Here is a 24307-nt window from a genome sequence, read left to right as displayed (position 1 = left end):
TTGTTTTAAGTTATTTATTTTCTTTTTTTAAACCAAACCTGTACAGATCGTCTCCGAAAACCTAGCAACTAACACACTTAATCAGCTGAATACCGATAGGTATAAATGTGCATAATACATAACAAAATAAAAAATATAGACTTATTGTGAATTATCATTGTAGATACGTTTGCTTTTTAATTTAATTCATTTTTAATTCCGACAAAAGCTCCTTTTATAACCAATATTTCAAACCCTCATAATTACAATAGTTTTAAGACTTAACGAACTTTTAAATTATAACGAACGTTTTAGTTTATAATTTATTAATAGCTCGATCAGATAACAATCGTGTAAAAATGTCTACGTGGTTCGAAGCCAATTTAAAGAAGCTTTCATCAACTTTAATTGTTTTAAGACAAACTTGTGAGCGCGATCATTAATTTTCCTAATTAGTTTAATCACCATCGCGTAACGTCGGACACGCTTCGGTACTTTAACTTAAAATAAATCTCCCTTACAGAAGTTTACAATATAAAGTTATTCAATACAATATAAATTACAGAAATGCCGCTTGCTCTATACTATCTTAGATCGTGTTAGGAGTTTAAAGGAAAGTCACCAATATGCGTAACTTATATCCACATAATCAAGTTTCTACTTTACCAAATAAAACAATTTTTCAAATTACAAATAATTAATTTTATAATCACGAATCTAATGCTAGCCACCCACGCTCCGATATACCCACATGCTAGCAGCGCTGCCGGCATGACGTCCGGTAAAACTCGTCGTTGCATGCATGTGGGTATGTCGGACTGTGGAAGGCTAAAATTAAGAGAGAATAGTATAAGGCAAGTGACATTGCGACGTTACACTAATTATTATTATTATTACTATTAATAACTATTCATAAGTAAATCTACATATAAAGTTTGGTCGAAAACAGGAATGTATAAAACATGTGACTAGAATTTACTAAACTTAACATCGACCTAAATAAACAAAAATTACATACTTCAACATTTTAACTCGAAATCATCTAATATTAAACATGTAGTGCCCCTGTACACGCATTTTGTTTAGAATCTACGAAAATTGAGATCCTATTTAGTTCATCATACAAGACACACGAAAATCTCTATAAACCTACTTATCTTAGTACATAAATATAAACATTTCAAATGTGTTCGAAATTCGCATACAGATGTGGACTAACAAATTACATCTTGTGCTTAAAATCTATACCGGGAAGTCCGTTTGGTTTTGGATGTAGTGGTAAGACGACAGCTAAAATTATTTTGTGTGTATATAAACTTAAAGTACAGGTGTCTATCACGTGGAACTACCGCGTGCTACATACCTGCAGTTTTAACTGAACAGTCAAATTGTTCAGTTAAATCTCCGTATGTGGTATTCGTCAGTTTTAACTGTACAGTTTATCCTAATGATTTTGATTGAAAATTCGATTAGACAAATTTTCACAGTTATAACTGTAGGTAGGTCTGTAGTCCAGGTAACTCCAAGTCCCTTCAGTTTTACACACCAACGCGCTGTTTATCAAACGCTTATCTGTACACCGTACCACTACATCCAAAGACAAACAGACTTTCAAAAGCAGTTAGACAAACTATTCTGATTACAATTATAGGCTCGCAGAAAAGCATAACAGTCTTAAAAAATAATTTTTGGAATCAACGGAGATCAACATAGAAGAAAACTCAATAACTGCACTTTCGAACTGATCTACTAATCTGTTTATTTGTAAAAATAATAAATAATAAAAAAAAAACTAAACCTAACACTAAACAAATAGGCGTTACATAAATAATAATTTGAGATCAATGGGCAACTCCAATAGTTCCAACTTCCAAGTTAGCACTGAGGAAATGCATCATGTACTTCGGTAATCGGTAAATAATGATATATTTTTCATACGACAGTATCCAGACTCATTCTTGTACACCCAGGTGCGCGACACAAAAACTATCGCAACAATGAAATGCATTCAAACGATACATAGCAATAACATCAATGCCGATGAGATCAATTGACTCCATATTTATATAGGACGCATCTATGCCGGATAATGCCGGTGATTTGCAGCAAGAATATTTTTTTTTTGTTTTTGATACAATGTACCGATAACAAAGTTTTATCTTAAGCAACATACCAAAGATTTATCTTACGCATGCACTTTACTTACGGCCGTTTTCAATAACCTATCTATCCGCCATTTCGTTTACTAAAGTTAAGAAAATCTATATTTCTGTTCTGCTTTTCAATAACCTACTGACAGATAGTTTGACTATGTAAAGATAGTTTGTCTGTTACTGATAATCAAGGATAGATATATATCCGTAAACTTGGGTAGGTTACTGAAAACGGCCTTTAGTAAATAAGTCTACTATCGAGCCTTTTAATGACATAACTAACTACTAAAAATTGTAATTCCTTGTAAATCAAAATTTTCTGTAAATAATGATACCTTTGATGACGATATTATCAATATAGTATCACGGCTCTATTAGTCATTACACACGTAAGTTCTAAATTTCTCTGCAAAAGAATCCTCAAAAGTTCTATTTAGAATACATAGAATTCTTAAAGAATCCTCAAAAAATTCTAGATAGAATTGTTTTCTACAAATCACCGACACAAATAATTAGTAATTTCACTACATTTCTTACATATCAAACTATTAGAAGCGTACATCTTGAACGTCCGTCGGAGTGTCCGGGAGTTGCGTCTGGTCTGACGCAGTCTGTTTGACTGGCTGGACATGTCTGGCCCTGGGCTCCTGGGGCTGGGTCTCCCTGGCCAGTACCCGCTCCACGTGTCGGGCCACGAGTTCAGCGGCCGCGGCGGGCGTCCGCGTGAGGGTGCACAGGTCGTTTATGGTCATGCGCACACGCAGCCCCCTCGCCGCAGCCGTTATGCACGCCACAGCGATCATCGATGGTGGCACCAACAGGAACTCCGTTTCTGTTGGCAAGAGAACGTTTGGGTCATTGAAGTTTCCTATTACATAATGTGGAATTTAAATTAAGCTGTAAACAATTAAGTTAAACATTATTGTATTAAATCAACTCAATAAAGCCGCTGTCGCTTTTTTGATGCCGCAATTAAAAGCTTATTTTCACAATAGATATTTACAAATTGTAGCTTATAACCTTCCTTTTTGTGTATAACAAACATTAGTGAAAATAGTAAATATCAAAATAATTATGTACTCGTAGCAGTATTTAGTATTAAGAAAGACATTTTTAGTACAGCTTTAAATTTTTACGATATAGGTAAACAACGAATTTAAACATTTTTCTATTAAATCAACTCAATAGCCTTGCCGCTGTCGCTTTTTTGACGCCGCAATTAAAAGCTTATTTTCACAATAGATTTACAAATTGTAGTTTATAACTTTCTTTTTTGTGTATAACAAACATTGGCGAAAATAGTAAATATCAAATTAACTATATACTCGTAGCAGTATTTAGTATTTAGAAAGACATATTTTTTAGTACAGCTTTAAATTTATAACCTAAAATTATGACGCTGATGATTACTACGAGTATTTATGTTATTGATGTTTCTTACAAATTTCATCTATAAAGCTCCGTGGTATAATATGCGGATACAAACAAAACAAGCTCGCAGGTAGAGTAGCGCATCTGTTGCAAGATAATTAACCAAACCGGACAGGTGGCACGGCACCTTGCATCTCAGCGTCCTGCGTCCTTGCATTTACTCCTCCACGTCTTATTATACCGATCACGAAATAAAACAACACGTGGTCGAGTTATCATTTGTATTACGAACGAGCGGGACTTGAGATCTTACTCGTATCGTAACCTTTGATATTATTTTTTTAATATTATATTTCTCTTATCCAAGTATTCTGCCCAATACGAGTCCATAACAGTACAAGTATCTATACCTACTATATAAAAAAGACAGTAAAAATCTAGTGTATGTTATTGGATCTACAATTTATATGTGGTGTCCCATATTAATTAAGTAAAGTCTGGGACAATTAAAAGATCGGATGCAAATAAACAAGCTATCTGATAAAAATCACAAGGACGAATAAGATCAATTTGTATTGAACTTTCTTCAATTTGATTGACCATATTGATATTATTAATGTTGGTCAACCATACTTCTGGCCAAGGTATGTAACGAAAGATAAATGTAGGAAGGTATATACACTCCGCTTCAAAAATTGCTCGGCCTGTCTATCCGAACCTTGATTCAACAGCCAAGTGAAAGCTCCTACCAATTGAGTATCGCAAAAGTTAAAATCCCAAGTTCGTCTTTAGGGGGCTCGCTCCAAAAAAAAAAAACGACCGCGTTACAATTTGCACAATACGTGACGCTATTGTTCAAGAATAAGGAAGGAAAAGTTGAACAGCTGCGAGATTTGTGCCTGCCGTCCCCGTCTGCATCTTTGTGCAATGCGTATGGGACAATGGACGCGGAATAATGGTAATTTACATCTTAAGTTCGCTAGCCAAGGGCGCAGCTGCGATTTCGCCAGGGCCAAGGCGAGATTCTATTGTCAGAATTTATTGGAGACTAATATCGAGACGCCCAATCGATGGCTCTCTTATTTATTACCGTTAAATAAGATAGATTAACCGAAGCGATTTCTTATCGTGTAATAGTATTATTCATACAGAATAACGTGGCTGTCCACACACGATCAAGCTTAACATCAAGTAAGTAGGAAGTTTAGATATGTAGGCTGTGAAAAATATCGAAAAATGACTATGGTTTCGATATTTTTTTCACTGTCCACATTCCTAAGCGTCCTTAACGATAAACTTGATCGTGTGTGGCTAGCGTAATTACAATTTGAAAGCTTTACTTTAGTAATTTCTTTCATGATTAACGGTTGACTAGTTGAAAAGAGAAAGCGTTACAAAAAAAAAACGTAATTATTTTAGTAACTATGGATTAGAATATAAACTTTAATATATTAACTAGCAGCTTTGTTAATCAAAAAGCTGTATATAAGTAGATACCTTAAGAACAGCAAAAAGTAAACAACAGCCGGTTTAACAAGCGCATCGAAGTAGGTATTCCTCGTAATATTGCATATGTACATATTTCTAACGGCGAAGGAGAGGTGATGAAGCGAAACAAGTAACAACTTGGAACGATTAGCTCGTAGGAGCCGTGTGTACGAGTAGCTGAGGGAAGTCAAGACGGCAGATGTGACGCCACCTGGCGACCCTTCCGTTTGCTGCTCCTGAGGTAACGGCGGGTCACTGGCCGCCTACACACGGCTAAAGCTCGACACATACGTGTTAGACATAGGCGCTGATAGTGTTAAGGTGCTGATAGACTTGAGCATTCACTTGTAATGAGCATTCGTGCGAATGTTACATCACAGAAAAATGCGAGATCATTTTAGCGAGCACTCTAGCGAGCAGATTTGCTTGAAGCTTTTTGCCGAGCCAAGCTTCTGTCATCATTTTGATGAACATCGAATAAAGCGTTCGCTTGAACTTGAATTCTCAAGATGTTCGTAGCAATATTTGGCTCTATGCTTGGCTCGGCTCGTTGTTCAGTTCGACAAATATGAAAACGGCGAATGCACCTAAAGGCATGTAAATATAGTCCAATATTCAATAAAATCCCAAATTAAGACTAAATTCAACCTTGAGAATTCAGTTTAAGGTTGAATTTTCAAATACGACTACTTGAATTGAGTGCCAAGAAGTTGTGTGGCACTCATTGAGTGGGGACGTTTTTTGGTCGCTGATTGTGCATCCGCTTTTTAATAGGAGATCGATGTCGGGACTGTCTAATTTCATTGACCATTGACCACTTTATAGTAGGTATTTATAGTACGATAAAGTATAATGATTTTTTAAAATTGAAAAGCCTCCGATTCCATATTTAAGATGATAACTGACTGTCTGACTAGCAAACTGAGTGTATCTATAAATAGAACGTTAGAATTATTATATTAATTAGTATAAATATAAATTATAATTAAACACAATTCAGTAGAAGTAACACACAACCAATGTGTTTTGTTTTATGTTGTTTTTATTATATTTTTATTTAAAAACAAAAACAGGAGCTAAAGTCTTAACCATTTACGCCCTAACTCTAACTTAGAAATTCCTTTACGCTACGTTATTAACAATAACTACCTGCCAAGTTAAATAATAATAGAAAAGTCGGTCCACTCGAGTAGGGTTCCGTAGTTATCTATTAAGTTAAGCCGCACTTAAAATATATAATAAGGACTAATTAATTATTTAGTGATAAGTACTTGTCAATCAAGATATTAAAATAATTGCCCAAAAACGATGGTTTTATACTACTAAAACCCTTCTTGAAAGTATCTTACAATAAAATAATCAGGCTTACTTATGATTATGACCACCTTTGTCTCCATCATTAAACCATCTTGATAAATCTTTTTTATGCATATTATATGTACAATTTTTAATTATTCAAGCCGTTTCGATCGATAATACTTAATTATTTATCGTATTAATCAGGCTAAATTAAGTATGTACTGTGTTTTAATACTCTCTGAGTTTGTTTAGCTGTTCCACGGATAGCCAGAGAGACGGACGGCCATGCACTATTAGGTTTCCTTGTTATTTAACAACGGAACCCTAAAAAACAATATCGCAACACGCGAGTAGCTCGTTATTTTAATTAGAAAAAAAGCCTTACACGTTAAGGTCAAGCTTGCGGGTAACTAATTAATTCAGCCCCAACGGTTTAAGGAAATGAAAATCTAAGTGGACGTAGACCTTTACATGTGGGTAAGGTTTTGATACACAAGGTGTAACGTTGCGAAAAAAAAAACTATTTTTTAATTATTAAAATAATAGTCAAAATATAAAATTAAATATATAACATTTTAACATTTATATAAAAGTGTAATATAACATGTTATGCAAACGAAATCGACGGCATTTAAAGCGAGGCAATATAAATGTTCTAACTAGAGCCGTAATAACCCAGTGGATATAACCTCTGCCTCCGATTCCGGAGGGTGTGGGTTCGAATCCGGTCCGGGGCATGCACCTCCAACTTTTCAGTTGTGTGCATTTTAAGAAATTAAATATCACGTGTCTCAAACGGTGAAGGAAAACATCGTGAGGAAACCAGCACACCAGAGATTTTTTTTCAATTCTCTGTGTGTGTGAAGTCTGCCAATCCGCGTTGGGCCAGTGTGGTGGACTATTGGCCTAACCCCTCTCATTCTGAGAGGAGACTCGAGCTTAGCAGTGAGCCGAATATGGGTAGATAATGATGAATATATAGGTACATATAGAATCCTAGATACCTACGATGAGGGTATTTGCTCAGATGTTATTTTATTCCAGCAATTTATTCCAACAGGCGCGACTGTGTTTGTTTGTTTAAGTTTTAAACCTTAGCTGCTAAACCTACCACCATGGGCAAATCTACATTGTCACAAGTACAGAAAAAATCATACAGCAAACAAAGTACCTACTGTTCTGAGGTAATGAAATAAATTCGATCATCTCTAACTAAATTGATTGACAACATCATTATTAAAGCGTGCTCACGCAGATCATATAGATACATAGAAAATAGATTGACAACGTATCAGGGCGTATATTTTTAACTGAAAGGGCAGGAACACCGATCGTAAAAGTTACGGGTAAACTAAACCCCATAGCAGGTACGTGTAGCTCATTAATGCACCAAATACGTATGCCAGCGTTATCAGATGTATCAGGTAGTAATCTCTGACGGTCACCGGACCGGAGCGGGCCGTTGCGCGACAGGTTGCCGTCAGTTGGCACGGACATCTGTTGGCACGAGCCAAGGGGCAGGCTAAGAATACACCCCCGTCTTACCCTATTCCTAATTACCCCAGCCGATGTAATGAGCGTCATACCAACAGACTTCAGGAACCGTTAAGTTCCGTTTGGAAAACCTGCCCCTCTTCACCCTCAGCGAATCCTTACTTATACAAATAGATGCAGAAATGCAAGGGTTGCAAATAGTTAATGTCATTATCTAATTGTGTGGAACTAGATGTAATATAATACTGAATACGTCTAATGTCTCATTTTGGAATGTTTACTTTCGTTGGGGGTTCTCAAAACGGTTGCTCGTAAAATCGGTTGGGTGTGCTTTGTTGCGATTTCACTACGCGTATGAATTTTAAGTAATGTGAGAAATGCTAACTGAATTTGCATGATGAATCGCTAATTTAAAGTTACCGAGTATATATCAATACACTTTAATGATAAGTATTTTATATACTAGAACAGTTACTGCTACTTATTCACTTTTGTTGCATTATTCACTTTTCTGAAGCCATTGGTTACATTTAGATAATTTATAATATTTAATATTATTTATTGAACCACTACTTAGACCACGTTTTCCCTAAGCTGTATCTATTCCTTCTACGAATATCCAATTATTAAAAAATACTTATTTACAATAATTCAGAGTATTTCCTTACTACATTTAATTTCATTGGAATAGGTCGGAAGCGAGAACGGATATATTATATTCATACATTGAGGTTAGTATACGTATCACAGAGGTGTGAGTCGCTAAGTATCGGGTTAGATAGCTAAGGGTCGGGTCGCCAGGTGCGTGCTGAGACGCTCTTTGTCGGGGGCCCTTTGTCGCGGGTTTTGGGCGACGACAATGGCCGCGGGACGTCTTCGCGCATTGTCGCCACTCAGCTGGCGCGGTGGCTCGGGTCGCTCCCCTTCGTCGCCGACTCGTCTCATAAGTCACCGCGACCGTGACACGGTTACTTGCGTTGTGACTTGTGACAATAATAACTGGCAACGCTTGATTGCTATCTTTGGACGTTAGATTATCTAACTCAATCATACGTGGGATTTATTAACGTTTCCATATACGTTTTTGTGTAAAATATTTGCCACTGTCCAAGGCTGGTTGGTGATGATGAAATTATGTAGGTAGATACGTGTTGCATATTCGTTCGTAAGATTTAAATAATTAAAGACAAAGTTACATAAAGTGTTTCACAAATGCGTGCGACAGATTCTTGTCTTGCCTATATCATTATGTATCTTGCACCTATATGTGACTTGTCCATAGCCAAAAAATAATTGACTAATAGTTATCTATACTAATATTATAAAGAGGAAAGATTTGATTGTTTGTTTGCATTGAATAGGCTCTGATACTACTAAACCGATTTAAAATATTCTTTCACTGTTAAGAATCTGTCCCTGTGTGCTATCGTCAGATATTGATTTTTCAAATATACGAAAAATATTACAAATTAATGTGAATTAAGAAACGTTACTGTCAAAAGTTTCATTTTATATTGAAAAGATTCAATTTAACCCAAACCCAAAGGGTAAACATTAAAGCCATGTTTCAAATTACATGGGCGTAAATCGTAAACAAACCCCGCCAGTAAGATGAAGGAAATTTAAAGGGTCAAGAGGTGTTAATAACCTGTTAACACCTAGGGTAATGCACGATCGGTTACCGGCAATTACGGGTACTTCCGGCACCCGACACCCAACACCGGTGTAGTGGACACGAGCCCTTAACATTTCCGCTCATAATCTAATCAATCACCGCTGTGCGCTATTACAATTGGCATATTCTTAAAAGTTATATAAAAAAACTAGCCAAGTGCGTGTTGGGACACGCACAGTGTAGTGTTCCGTAGATTAAATTAGTACATTAAACCCTTATTTAATGCACAAAAATACCGATAACCATTATACATTTTTTATGATATAATATGTGCATTATTAAATTATGATTGGAAAATATAGATAAATTATGTATACCACTTTCTTCTATCTTCTAAAGTCTATAAAGGGAGAAAAATTATAATTTTTAATTATCTATTTTAGACGCTGTTGTAAAGCAATGGAGGGTAACCAACTGTTGGTCATAAATAACTTTTTATCGGGATGCGATGGACCATAGGGGCCATGCAGGGTTAAGTGTCATCACAGTCCTTAAATTATTTCTACGACCGAAATAATTATACTTAACTCTCCTACACCATTCGCTCGCGGTCGTTTGTTTAATAACTTGGATTTTATAAGCTCCTAGTCATACGCGGTACGCCATTGTTGATTAGACAAGCTTAACAACTAAAGTGTTTTTCAGATAGCATAGGTACGGTGACAATCGCCTTTATGACGTTCATTATATGTACTTTTATCGTGAATCGCGGCAAACTTTCAAGAGTGAAACGAACTGTCACTCGCACCATCTTAATATATGATATTTACAAATCGTAAGTAGGTATTTGCTTACATTAAATAAAAAAAAAATCTGTGCTTCAGACTTTTTTATTATTATTCCGATATACTATTACAGTTACTAGTTGCAGTTAGTATTTTAACCACTTCAGAATTTTCTTATTAGCGGACAAAAGACCACTGCTTACTTAATAAAATTTGAATGGTTTTATTTTACTTATCTAAGAATTAATGATTTTAAACAACAACAATCTGACAATGACAATAAAAAAAATGACAATAAAAATCTCGTCGTTTTATCGTGGTATGTACCCGTTTAAATAACATTCATATCTAAGAATTGTTTAAAAAAATAAAAGCATGAAAGTACCAAAACGAAAAATATATAAGACAGAATCAGTGTGTTTTAAATAAGAATATTTTCAAAATATAGTCCATTTATTTAAAAATAAGAAACTTTAGTGGGACCGAGAACTTATGAAAACCTTTATACACTTTGCGCCAAAAAAATAGTCACCTTTTGAAAAAATCTTTAAAAATTCTTAAAGTACCTAAGTGGATAACGTCAACGTGGTCGATACATAAAAATATTACGTAAACGAGCACTAACATCAAGAATAAGTAAGTTTAAGAATCTTGAAAGTTAATAATCTACCTACAATAGGTATTTATAACATAAGTAACACTCCACATACTCGTTCATGGTATTTTAGTTTATAAAGTTAGATAAACAAAAGCTCGTAAATGTTATAGTACAGAACCGTATCGAGCATATGGTTGTATGGTGTACCATAAATCAGATTGCGTCGAGATAACATAATCGCTTTTGTATTAAGCTGTACAAATCTTACTCGGAGAGAGAAGAAAAACAAACAACTAGGTATAAAACAAATAAGCGTACTCTTCTCTCAAACTGTAAAACAAAACAAAACAAAGGCAAAAGACAGGGTTGCCAACTAAAAACGTTATTGCAAAAACTATAAAAGTGTTTTATAATCATTTGCATTATAAAAACTAACGTAATATTTTGAGTTTTGTAAGATTGGTGCGTTTTTTTTTATATTTTTAGGACGATTTACGTAAGAGTATTAGGGCCGTGATAGCCCAGTGGATATGACCTCTGCCTCCGATTCCGGAGGGTGTGGGTTCTAATCTGGTCCGGGGCATGCACCTCCAACTTTTCAGTTGTGTGCATTTTAAGAAATTAAATATCACGTGTCTCAAACGGTGGAGGAAAACATCGTGAGGAAACCTGCATACCAGAGAATTTTCGAAACTCTTTGCGTGTGTGAAGTCTGCCAATCCGCATTGGGCCAGCGTGGTGGACTATTGGCCTAACCCCTCTCCTTCTGGGAGGAGACTCGAGCTCAGCAATGAGCCGAATATGGATTGATAATGATTACATACGAGTTTGTCGTGTTTTAGACAAAAATAATAAATGTACGTATTTATCTTGACGCTAAAAGTTGATAATAACTATAGGAGTCAGCGAATAGATGCCCTCATTCAGAATACTTATAATACTTACTCAGGTTTACATATTAAGCACACTTAATCGCGGGGAATACGAAAATATGTCGTAAATAATGAAAGCTTTAAACCGCGAATACAGAAAGTTGGTCATGAATTTTACCCGGGAATAGTGAAAATACAAAATCAAAAACCGCGAAAAAAAAGGCTTTGAATATACACCATTTGTACCATTTGTATATACCCTTATAAGCCTTATACCCTAAGTATAAACTACGAGTACCTTTGTAGGTACATTATACACATAAGTTATACTAAATACTAAATACGTATAAAGCTATACAAATTATTTAAACGCAATTGCAATAATTTGTGTGTATTTAACAAAGGGAGGTTTTTGGAAAGGGTCAGTCAGTGGGGTGGGCCACAAGGTGCGCGATAGATATCACGGCACCAACAGCATGTGCGTTCCAATACATCGAACCCCCTGTAAATGCTAGTGACCACTCCACTGCACTACACGCACTCTAATCGCATTATAACAATAGGAGGACATATTTAGTGGGTTTTTGTGGCGCCCCATAACCAAAATTGTGATGGGGCGTCATAGCACAATCTATTGTGCGTCATAGAACAGAATTAAAAAGCCAAAAAACTAACATCTTAACAATAAGCCTGAATTGACTCTAATTGGTCCTTAAGTTGTAACTTCTTTTTGAATCAAAATTAAGTTTAAAGACATTTTTCTTTTCATCAGACTCCTATTACACGAAAAATCACAATTTTCGTAAAAATATGTACAAAATATGTCATGAAACAAAACTACGAGGTACGAGTAAATAGAAAGTTAGTTTCCTAAGGTATTCTGGAAAAAACATGTGGGTTTTATTTATGTAATTTATGTAAAAATGAGTTTTGCTGATTTTAGGTTTCAGTTCGTACATAAACTACCTAAGCGGCTGGAAGTTAACAGAACTGGCTAACACAATAGTCCAAGCTAGTCAGGAGTAAGTAGATATAGGTACATGGTCGTTGCGATGACTATTAATACGGACACCGATTATCCATAATTAGCATTAAGTCAAGGAAGGCCAAAGTCTATAGGACCCGCATGTTACAGCAACATATAGCTACCAACTCTAGAGTTCTATAGATAAATAAGCATAAATTAGTTTTTTAGATTATATTATAACAAAAATATACTCGAATATTGTCACAGGTAACTTCCTGAAATGCGGAGGGAGGGAGTTAATAAAATTTATTGTATTCAAACTTAATTATTCAAACCTTTTAATCTTAGAATATCCTTTACTTCAAGCTCGAACTATCATCAATATTCTCTTTCAGTGCCTTTCTTTTGAGACCCCAATAGAGTATATTTGCCGACATTCTTTAACCCCCAGAACTTGTAAACGGCTTAACCGATTTTCATCAAACATGTCTAAAAACACTTGCACATAAATCACCCTTTCATCCAAAATAAAGTCAATTGAAATCGCTTCATCCGTACAGGAGCTATGGTTCCACAGACAGACAGACACGTCAAACATATTATAACACCCCTCTTTTTGCGTCGGAGGTTAAAAATTTATCATATTGTTACAAACAACAAATCGTACCTGCGCCTTAACGACCGCTATTCAGGATTACACAAAGTATATACTTATTGGTTTCCCATGCTGCTTGTTGTTCGGATTGTTTTTAAATGTTTTAATATACCTAGAATATATATGATAACCTCTAATCTCACCTGTGTAACAAACCGAGGTAAGTGTGAGCGCGTGGGTCCGCACGAGAGGGTTGCAACGGCCCCAGGGTACCCGCGCTAGGAGTGGCTCCACGAAGTCGAAGGCGGTCGCTATGGAGAGCTGCCAGTTCAGCCGCTGTAGCAACATCACTTCCCATTGCTGAAACAAATTACCATATTATAAAATAACCGTTAGTCCCATTAAAATTGTAACAAATTTTCAAGTTGTAACAACTAAACTACAGGTACAAAAGAACAATCTGTAGTCGGATAATTTTAGGAAGGGTTATCAAAATCACATTGATCACATTGACATGGCTAAAACAAACGTTAAACATTAAGGATATCTAGAAGGATAATGAAAATAAGAAGCCGTGATAGCCCAGTGGATATGACCTCTGCCTCCGATTCCGGAGGGTGTGGGTTCGAATCCGGTCCGGAGCATGCACCTCCAACTTTTCAGTTGTGTGCATTTTAAGAAATTAAATATCACGTGTGTCAATCGGTGAAGGAAAACATCGTGAGGAAACCTGCATACCACAGAATTATCATAATTCTTTGCGTGTGTGAAGTCTGCCAATCCGCATTGTGCCAGCGTGGTGGACTACTGGCCTAACCCCTCTGATTCTGAGAGGAGACTCCAGCTCAGCAGTGAGCCGAATAAAATATATATAATGAAAAAAAGATTTCTTCGTTGAAACTAACTAATAAATGATAAGCAAACGTATCTATGTTTATGCTATCATCATAAAAAAGCCACTATAATACCGAAGCCATAATATCAATGCCTCGATTTAATTCTCAAGCAGCTAAAGTCAAGTGTGGCACTACCGTCCCTTTCACTTTTTAAATCCCATTCATCGGTAGCTTTAATTTTTAAATTACTCTACAGTCAAGACATGTATAAAATAAACAAAGATGTTCACGCAGTACAAGACGTATTTGCAGCTGAATCGTAACCGTCATACACGACGGCTCAGGCGGAAACCGCAAAAAATAGCGAATCATATTACAATTACAGCAAAGAAAAGGGCAAAACAGGGAAATCTAGGGACATTGAGAAAGGAAGCTTTATAATGAAATGAAAGGGGTCATTATTACGTATCTGTTTTAGTTCAAAAAATAAACCGAAATCATTTAAAATGCAACATTCCCACACTTTTAAAATTACGAATAAAATTAAATAGCAAATACTTAAAATTTTACCGCCAACATTATTAATTCACTTATGTGGCGCATAATTAATTAAATAAACTATAAACTAAAACAATTTTCTTTTTGTCGATGCCAACTGTTTACTTATCTATCGCACCATAGTATGGGAACGTACGCCTCCACGGCTTTCGACCTCATTATCATGCGCATTGTAGACTTATCAGGATCATCACCCGAATTAATTGCAAGGAAGTGTACGCTACGAGTACTATGCCATACGGTACCTCTGCATATAAAGAACGATGAGCGTTTTCTCACGGTCACGGTTCATAATTAAGGCATAAGTAGGTACACATTTTACCAAATGTCAGGACAATTTACGAATACGCATAAATATACGAATACTAGCTAAACTTGCGAGTATGTACTGTGTGGGAAATGAATTAGAATTACCCGAAGAGCAAGCTGTCATACTTCCCGAAAAAGATATGGGTGTTAAAAAAAATGATCACTCAAATTACAGTAAAACCTCTGTAAGTAAAAACTTGATGGGAGACGGAGACGCCAAACATTCGAGGTAGAGCTTTCAACTTTCAAGGTTCCCACTTGAGCTTATTTTGTGAGAAAATATTGGTACTCTAGTAGAGGTTAATGTTACAAAAGAAAAAATATTTATTTGCAAATTAAAGGTTTAACTTATGTCTATGTAACTCGTATCAAATTGTTTCATAGCGCTGATGTAAAAAAAACATCTATTAGGTACTTATATACTGTTTTAAAATGAATATAGAGAGGATTTATCGAGGTTCGCCATAAAAAGGTTCTACTGCAAATATTATGCTGCATAATATTAATTAACTTTATCACATATTTGTACTGGTTCTTAACGACAACAAAGCTTCTTAACTGTTAGATTTATATGCATGTGTAACTCGAATCCAGTCCTCAGGATCTAATAGGACGTCATTGTACAATGGCTATAGTGATCTATTTCAAAGCAACGATATAACAGCAAAAAAAAAACCATTTGGTAAGCGAGGGTGATAGTGCGTGTGAATAATGTGACAAGTCAAGCTCACGGTCTCTACGAAACTAATTGAACGAATCACACCTGCCTACCTGCTCACACAATATTACAATTACGACAATATGACAATCATATTCATAATGAACTTGTGTGAATTTTTATAAAACAATAGTGAGAGTTTGTATTTGTATCTACTATCCATCAAATACTACAAAAAACTTATCAGAGTATCGTGACACGTCTTATCATATGCATGTGTGACGGTACTACCCACATATCCGTCGGAAGTAGAGACTAATTCCATACTTGGCCACTCATTCGTGCCTTCTCGTAAGGAAGACGGCGTTTGTGTACATTTTTTAAGTTAGTCCGAGGAAGAAGTAATTACCGGAAGCCTACAAGTAGCACTTTAAGGAAACAGGCAATATAATGGTGTCCCTTGGGGTGAAGGAGTGACATTTGACTCGGCTAATCGAGTTCATTCACGGTACAATCAAAACAATGCACTCCGCTTTGCGGTTGTCGCAGGATGTAAGGTGTGTTGCTTTGGGACTCGGTGCCTTAATACAGATACTGATCTACTTTAAATTATATCCTACCTTCTTCATAACTATTTACTGATCTATCAATTTATAAATATCACAAATGCGTAATATTTTTTTATTATTAATAACTAAAACTTGAACGCAAACTATTTTTGGCAATAATAGGCTATAACTTACTTTGTTTAAACTGTTTATTTAATAACTGCGAGTATTTACCGTATCATCCACTTAGGAGTTTCGTCTTCTATTCGGAAGATATTCAGTAAGAACCTATTATAGGTAGGTATAACTGAAATTCTAGTATACGCCTACTTAATAACAAATTACCTACAGGTATAAGTCTGACAAAAAAATAAAGAACCTGGATTGAGGGAACCACAAATCGGTACTTTTTATGACATTGATATTATAAATAAATAAATAAACAAATAAATGCGCCGGAAATGTAGTTCATAAAGACTTACCCTAACTTCGAGTGGGTGTACAGATTTGTCGGTGTAAGCGGAGAGAAGATCCATAGAGAGCGGATGGTATTGACGGAACTTGGACGCTAGGAGTAGCGCAGTGACTGCGAGCAGCTGCAGCTGTTGTCTCGAGATAGCTCGCTGCGCCAGGAACCTGTCCTTGTAGCTCGATATACTTACCCTAACTTCGTGTGGGAGTACAGAGTTGTCGGTGTAAACGCAGAGAAGATGCACAGAGAGCGATTGGCATTGACGAAACTTGGACGCTAGGAGCAGCGAAGTGACTGCGAGCAGTTGCAGCTGTTGTCTCGAGATAACTGGCTGCGCCAGAAATGTAGTTCATATAGACTTACCCTAACTTCGTGTGGGTGTACAGAGTTGTCGGTGTAAGCGCAGAGAAGGTCCACAGAGAGCGGATGGCATTGACGGAATTTGGACGCTAGGAGCAGCGCAGTGACTGCGAGCAGTTGCAGCTGTTGTCTCGAGATAGCTCGCTGCGCCAGAAACCTGTCCATGTAGCTCACGGCCAGAGGGTACACCTGCTCCTCGCACTGTTGTTCTTCGCAAACCTGATAAATCATACATGTTTTTACATTTATTATTGTTTTTCTTATTCAATTCAATACATACAAATAAAAATATGTCTAAACATGTTTTCTTAAGGGTGGGGTGGCTTTCTAGTGGTAGGTAAAATAATTTTCAAAATCGGTTCAGTAGATCCAGAGATTATCACCTATACAAATTAACACAAACTTTACTTCTTTATAATATTAGTATTCCTTGAATTCCTTGTTAATTATGAGAAAAAAATACGTTCAAGCATACCTAGTCAAAATATTAGTAAATAGGTCACGAAATAAACCTATTAACTTGATACCCTAATCAGACCTAAACTAATGGCTCTAAGTCCAACAAGTATCTACGAGTAGATAATAATACCTATAATATTTCGACGAAGGACTTGAAGGTTAACAAGTTTAAATTCCTTTGAGTCGACTGCTTTACCAATATTGTTCTTTAGCTGAATATTAATAAAACTGTCTGTTTATTAATTAGCTATCAATCAGTATGGTCCCGTTTAATATTTTCTAATGAAACAATGTGTTTTACAAAAAGTTCATCGTTGGCGCAGTGGTTAGTCGATAGGTAGATTCGAGACTTCCAATCGAGTCGAGAAATACATAATTTACAAAGAATACTATCACTATCAGCATCATTATCATCATATTAGCCGATGAACGTCCACTGCAGCATAAAGGCCTTTTGTAAGGACTTCCAAACATCACGATCCTGAGCAGCCTGCAGCCAGCAAATCCCTACGACTCGCTTGATGTCGTCAGTCCACCTCCAGTCCAGTCACGCAGAGATACTCCGAGCATAGCATAACTCGTTCCATCGCCCGCTGTGTGACTCTGAGGCTTCTTATGAGGCCCATAGCTAACGACCAGAAGTATATAGTTCCAACCTCGGTAGTCTCTCTGTCCGAGACAGAATACTATACACAATAGGAAATACTCGGTTCTTTTTATTCTAAGAATTTTTCGGTAAAAATTCTCAGCCCGAAACGGGAAAGTTGGTGGTGTTATACCTACCTATTTTTACTAATTATTAATTAGTTATTAGTTAATACAAACCAAGTTAGAACACCATCGCATTAAAACCTAAGAATGTAAGGGCAGCCGTTGAATACATACATACGATAGAAGACGCTTTTTTGCAATCGTGGTTACGCTAAAGATTCCGTTGTTCATTGAACTTGAACAGAGCCTTCGTAAAAACTACAGCCCTATTGTAAAAAAGTTTCCGCTCGCAGCCTGCGTTTGTAAGGACTCGTAGGTAGGTACAACACGAGCATCTATCGTAATCACACGTGCAACGCGAGAATTATGACGGCGTTCATCTTGACAATACAAAGTTTTAGCTACTTATAACTAGCAGACTCCTGCGACTTCGTCCGCTTGAAAAGCGATGCAAACTTTCAACCCCTTCTCTTTTTAATTTTTAATGTATTACAATAATTAGAAGTCCATCAGTTTTCAAAATATAACTCAAAACATAAACGAATTATATTTAAAAAAAAACTGCAGCCCCATTTGAACCTTAGGTAGAGTTTTTAAAATCTTGAATTATTTTTAGTATTTTTCTGGTAGAACAAATACCATTTTTTACAAATTTTATGATTTGAAAGATGAAGGACTTCCCATACAAACTTTCAATCCCTGTTTCACTCCCTTCTGATTTTATTTTCGCGACAAAAAGTATCCTATAACCTACTTCGTAATATAAGTTGTCTTAAACAATGATTTTATACTAAATGTCAAGTGTTACTTGAATTAATTCAGTAGTTTCAGCGTGATACTCGGTTAACAAAAATAGGGACAGACAGACAGACAAAAAGATAAAAAATGTATTTTTGGCTATATTTGCCTTGCAAAATAAAATTTCAAAATCAACAAAGTACAGAATTGGACCTGTTAAAGTTCGCGTTAGTTTTTTTTATAACTCAGAAACACTATTTACTCAAGTCCTCATAACAAAGGCTGTTATTGGAAACCATGTTTAATAGGTACCTTTATTATCGTCTTGAGATTGAAAGCATTGGATGATTTTTAAATGAACGAAAAGAAATGCGAATTGATTGCCTATGAAAAGTACCTACCTACATATGTGCATACTTCAGCCGGGCTAGCACGGGCAAGGGATAAAATTTTTATCCACCCATTATATCCACTGACTAAGGATATAAATCCACCCGTCATAGCATGACCACAAGGGAAAGACAAATTAATCCCCGATTGACATTACGCGTGGAGATCTTTTCCTCGACTATGGCATATGGAGTGGATAAAATGATATACTTTGGGACTTTTGACATTTAAACGCGATAAATTTATCCCTGTGAAGTTGATGTGGGGATAAAACTTTACTTAAAAAAACAATTATGTCTCGCATGTTTTGGTCTTTAACAATTGCTTCGCAATATGGGGTAGGGTAGGGGTAGGGTAGCGGTAGGGTAGGGGTGGGGTAGGGGTGGGGGTGGTGTAGGGGTGGGGTAGGGGGGTGGGGGGTAGGGTTGGTGTAGGGGTGGGGGAGGGGTGGGAAGGGGGGTGGGGGAGGAGTGGGGGAGGGTTGGGGTAGGGGTGGGGGTGGGGTAGGGGTGGCATAGGGGTGGGGTAGGGGGGGTGTGGGCGGGGGGTGGGGTAGGGTTGGTGTAGGGGTGGGGGAGGGGGAGGGGGGTAAGTGGGGAGGGGTTGTTGGGGGAGGGGGGTTAGGGGCGGGGTAGGGGTGGGGTAGGGTTGGGGTAGGGGGGGTAGGGGGGGTAGGGTAGGGCAGGGGTAGGGTAGGGTAGGGTAGGGGTAGGGCAGGGGTAGGGTAGGGGTAGGGTAGGGGTAAGGTAGGGGTAGGGCAGGGTTAGAGGTAAAGAAGGGTAGAGTAGGGATAGAGAACAAGTGCACTTATGTCAAAACGAAGCTTGACCGGGTCCGCTAGTATGATAGATACTATAGATACCTACTACAAACCACCGCAAAAAACAATCACCAAACAAAACAATGCCAACAGAAAACAGATAAATAATATGCACAAAAAAACCAAATATTATCAAATTTACGTTTATTTCGGACTATTAATATACCTAATGCCAATTTATAAGATATATACAAATGGGTTGACAAGTCTTTCCCTCCGTTTATCCACCGGGAATATTATATCCACCGACGTGCCCATGCGCGGTGAGTGGATAAAACGAGTGTGGGGGATAAACGTTTTATCCTCTCCCCGTGGATAAATTTCTCCCTTGCCCGTGCTAGCCCTGAGTAAGTTAAAATCTATCCTCATAGTGTGCTCAAAGTTAAATTACAAGCACTCTAAAAGCGCTTTAATCGAAGGTAGAAGAAGATATTATTGTTATGAAAACAGTCAGAAAAAAATATTTACCAACTCAATTGTGACATTAGGTACCTGCTTATGTAATTAGTACATGCAATGTATTTAAAAGAATGTGCCTAGTTAATTCAAGTGGTTATTGCTTAGTTAAACTACTAAGATTAAAACAGAAATGTATGGAAAACACAAAATCTCTCAAAAAGGGTCATTCACATTATCTAAAATCAGCTGTTGTCGGAAGTTAGGAGGCGATTGTAAACATTTTAATAAACAGTATTTGTCATGTATTTTCCATTATCTATTAGGTAGGTGTTTCAATTTGTAAAAAAAATAAAAGATACAACGAATTCATATAGGAATAACATTACAATAATTAAAAATTCGAGTTTTACCTCAAGCATCCAAGTTGTAACAACTTTTCTCATAAAAGGTTGAATATCAATTTGTACATGTTGAAAGTAATCTGTGTGCAAGGCGTGCATTCGTTCCAAGGTGAGGAGGTTCAGCAGCAACCTGGGATCCCGGTCCAGGGCCCGATCGGGTCCAGCAACACACATGTCCATGACTCGTCCACTATTATTGCTGTTGTGTCCAGAATTTTGCAGATTCTCTCCACAAGACAAATCCATTTTAAACACAAACTATCACTATGTAACACTATATTGTCTGTGAGTTAAGTCCAGCTAATACTGCACGTAAGTTCACGCAATGTTTTTGTTTACGTGTACACAAACAATGTCACAGTTTACACAGCCGCTCGGCGAGCGGCCTGCAGCCAAGTGCGTAGAGCTAGTTGTCGACACTCGACTCGACTGACAAGCGTGTATCGGAACGCGCGAGTGTCGAGCTTTGCCAGAGCCCTGCTAAGGGCGAGTCCCCTCTCCTCGGGTGGCTTTCGATTCAACCTTTTATTATGTTTTTTGCACGTAAGGCTATTTGATAAAAACTTAGGGTTCCGCAACAGAATCTTTTGTCTAATGACAAAAAAATCCTAACTAGCTGTCTAACTGAATCATCAACGCAGAATTTAAACTTCTGTTTTTCAGGTTTAGTATTTAATAATTAGGATTCTGTGATTTCTGAGCTGGGAATATAAGTAGGTTTAATTCATAATGGGTTGAATTTATGGAATGATTCAAATGAATGAGCCACAAAAAAAGAATTTTTGCAAATTTTAAGCTTTTTTTACTTAGGTTATCCATTATAATTTCAAATATATCCATATAGTCGAGCGGCGAGAGACCTAGGTATCCTACGAGTATAATATTATGTAGTTATCGATGTCGATACTTAAAGTCCCGTTTCCGAAAGTCAGAGTACACCACCGGAACCCTTATGACTTGCGTGTCCGTCTGTCACAGTCCATTTTTTCCGAAACTACTGGAGCGATAAATTGTTTTACTTGTGAGGAGAAAGATGGAAAATTTAAAAAAAAATATTTGCAAACTTCCATGATTTAGTAACTTTAAAATAAATTGTTGTCAAGTGAACAAAAATGGACCACACTCCCTCCTTAACTTCGAAACTATTGAACCTAAAAATTCTGAAACTAGCTTTCTACTACTTATAAATTACAGGCAAACCTATAAGTTCATGGTTGGTGGGAGAACATATTTTTCAACTGTAATGTTTGGTTTGTAGAAAAATATTTATCGAAAAATACGAGGCCACATGTTTTTACTTACAAGTCAGATTGTAATAAATGTGATAGATCGTACGGAACCCTCTTCACACGACTTCAACTCGCGCTTCTTCCGTTTTTTATTAGGGTTCCATACCGTAGAAGTAAAAACGGGACCCTATTACTAAGAATCAGCTGTCCGTTCGTCCGTCTGTTACAAGGCTATACCTATCTCATGAACCGTGATAGTCAGACAGACTAAAGGCAAATTTGGGCCTTTTATGGGACTAGATGAGACTTTTGGGACTAGTACTTAATAAAAGGTCCCAATATGTAAACTTGATAAAACAATACATTTCATTTCAAGATGATTTGTTAAATGTATTTCAGATTTTGTTGCCGCTATAACCACAGACACTAAAAAAAAACAGAATACCTAAAATAAATATTTAAGAGGGCTCCCATACAATATTGTCGTTTTTAAAGATCCCTTTACGAACACTTCGTACGCGAATCCGACACGTACTTGGCCGGTTTTACTAAAATTCCAAATATGTACCTATAAGCACATAAGTAATAAGTAGTAGCAAACTTGGAGTTCTTATCCAGCTTTTCAGCAATTGAATTTTTGATGAATGAGATAATATTATTGATGTACTTACCTGATACGCGTGTATGATTTAAATAACTAGTAGGTACTAGTTACTACAAGCAGGTATTATTATTCATTGAAATAAAAGAAATGGTAACACGCCGTATTTAAATTTTTACTGCCTAAAATAATAACAATAAAAATTATACATTACAATAAAAATTATAAAACGAGAGGTGTTTGTTCAGAGGGCGCACAAATGCACGCGCCGGAGGAGGGCGGAGGGCTAGCAGCTGCCGACGGCCGGGTGCGCGCGCGCCGGTTGACATTATATTACAGAAAATCCCGACACACCTGATCTCTCAAACTAGTCATTACAACTCTCCATCCAAATTTCTATAGAATCAGAACAAGTAAACGCGTGCCCCAAAAATGATCCCCAACAAAGCGTGCGCTGTTTCGAATATAATTACAATTACACGTCTCAATTCATGAATATTTAGCTCAAACTAGGACAATTTATTAAAATTTCTAACAAGCTCAGTCTTGGTTTTATTCCGTTGGTTTACACTCCTTGAACTGCTTATTGTAGTAGGGAATATATAGACAGACGGCTTTCCAATCGGTAAAATACACCAAGCTTATGAAGCTAGCCGCACTGAACGCGACCACAGAACCCTTGAATGCAAATAACTGTTCCAATTGCTTTTTCCCTATTTGACCAAAACCCATATTTGAGAACTAGGAATTTCAGGAGGAGCGTAAAGACAAAAGCTCACTAAAACTTTAAATAAATTCGAAACTGCAGAACATTATAGCCACATTCACTTAGCCAAGCTTGAGTTATAAAATCATTGACCTTAAATTCTAAAATGCGTAATTTTTATTTCGAATTATTTTTTCCATGCCTTGTCAATTTGCGTGATTGTCATGATCGGTCATATTAATCATAGGCTACGACAGTGAATCATAGATTTATTCAACGACATTTTGATTTCATAGATCCTATGGTCCAATTAATAATCTAATCGTACTAGATTAAAGTTCAGTTTCAACGCGGTTGCAAAGGTTTCAACAGTTTTAAAATCGTGATAATAATATATTGTAACTGTGAGGATAACTATGAATAAGTAATTATTATGAATAAGTGATATTGTTAAACTACGAGTAGCGGACGCCCGCGTGAAATTCAGTTTTTCAAAAATCTTGTAGGAACCAGGGATTTTTTTGGGATGAAAAACAACTCAATGACCTCCTCTATCTACCACACAGCCTCGTTAATCCTATGGTTTAGCCTATGTGGTTTCGGAACAAGGGGTTCTGGGTTCGAAACCTGGGTCGCGCTATGAGATACTGAGATTTTCTTGTAAGAAATATCAAGTAAAATTAATAAATTATCATCATTACCATGTGATAGTGATCGTTTATTGATTTAATACCCTAAGCCCAATAATATTTTATACTAGAGATGGGGCTCTAGCACATCAAAATTGAGGCGGACAATTTACTTATATTTAAAAAATCTTGATAATTCTACTTTAATAATTAAATCATTACTTTATCATAAAAAGTTTGCTACAATGTTTTACTACATTTTAATCA

At 36.7% G+C, this 24307-nt stretch overlaps 1 protein-coding gene across 1 annotated transcript; it reads right to left on the bottom strand.

Annotated features, from left to right (window-relative positions):
- On the bottom strand, positions 1-21400 carry LOC112052468 (G1/S-specific cyclin-D2). Its single transcript, XM_024091561.2, has 4 exons — positions 20885-21400; positions 16961-17176; positions 13420-13576; positions 1-2964 (listed from the first exon to the last, which is right to left on the bottom strand). Exons 1-4 carry the CDS (start codon positions 21119-21121, stop codon positions 2681-2683), a joined length of 894 nt encoding a protein of 297 aa, XP_023947329.1. The 5' UTR covers positions 21122-21400; the 3' UTR covers positions 1-2680.
- Between the last annotated feature and the right edge of the window lie 2907 nt (positions 21401-24307).

This window comes from Bicyclus anynana, chromosome 6, assembly GCF_947172395.1.
Source record: "Bicyclus anynana chromosome 6, ilBicAnyn1.1, whole genome shotgun sequence".
NCBI lineage: Eukaryota > Metazoa > Arthropoda > Insecta > Lepidoptera > Nymphalidae > Bicyclus > Bicyclus anynana.
Note: the sequence above shows the minus strand (reverse complement) of the source record. Positions and strands in the feature narration are given on the sequence as shown.

Excerpts from the sequence above, each read along its gene's own strand:
- LOC112052468 (XM_024091561.2), bottom strand. The coding sequence starts at position 21,121 with ATGGATTTGTCTTGTGGAGAGAATCTGCAAAATTCTGGACACAACAGC. Across the intron at positions 13,577-16,960 it reads TACACCCACACGAAGTTAGG|CAATGGGAAGTGATGTTGCT; the intron begins GTAAGTCTATAT and ends AATTTGTTTCAG. Across the intron at positions 2,965-13,419 it reads TACCTCGGTTTGTTACACAG|AAACGGAGTTCCTGTTGGTG; the intron begins GTGAGATTAGAG and ends TCTTGCCAACAG.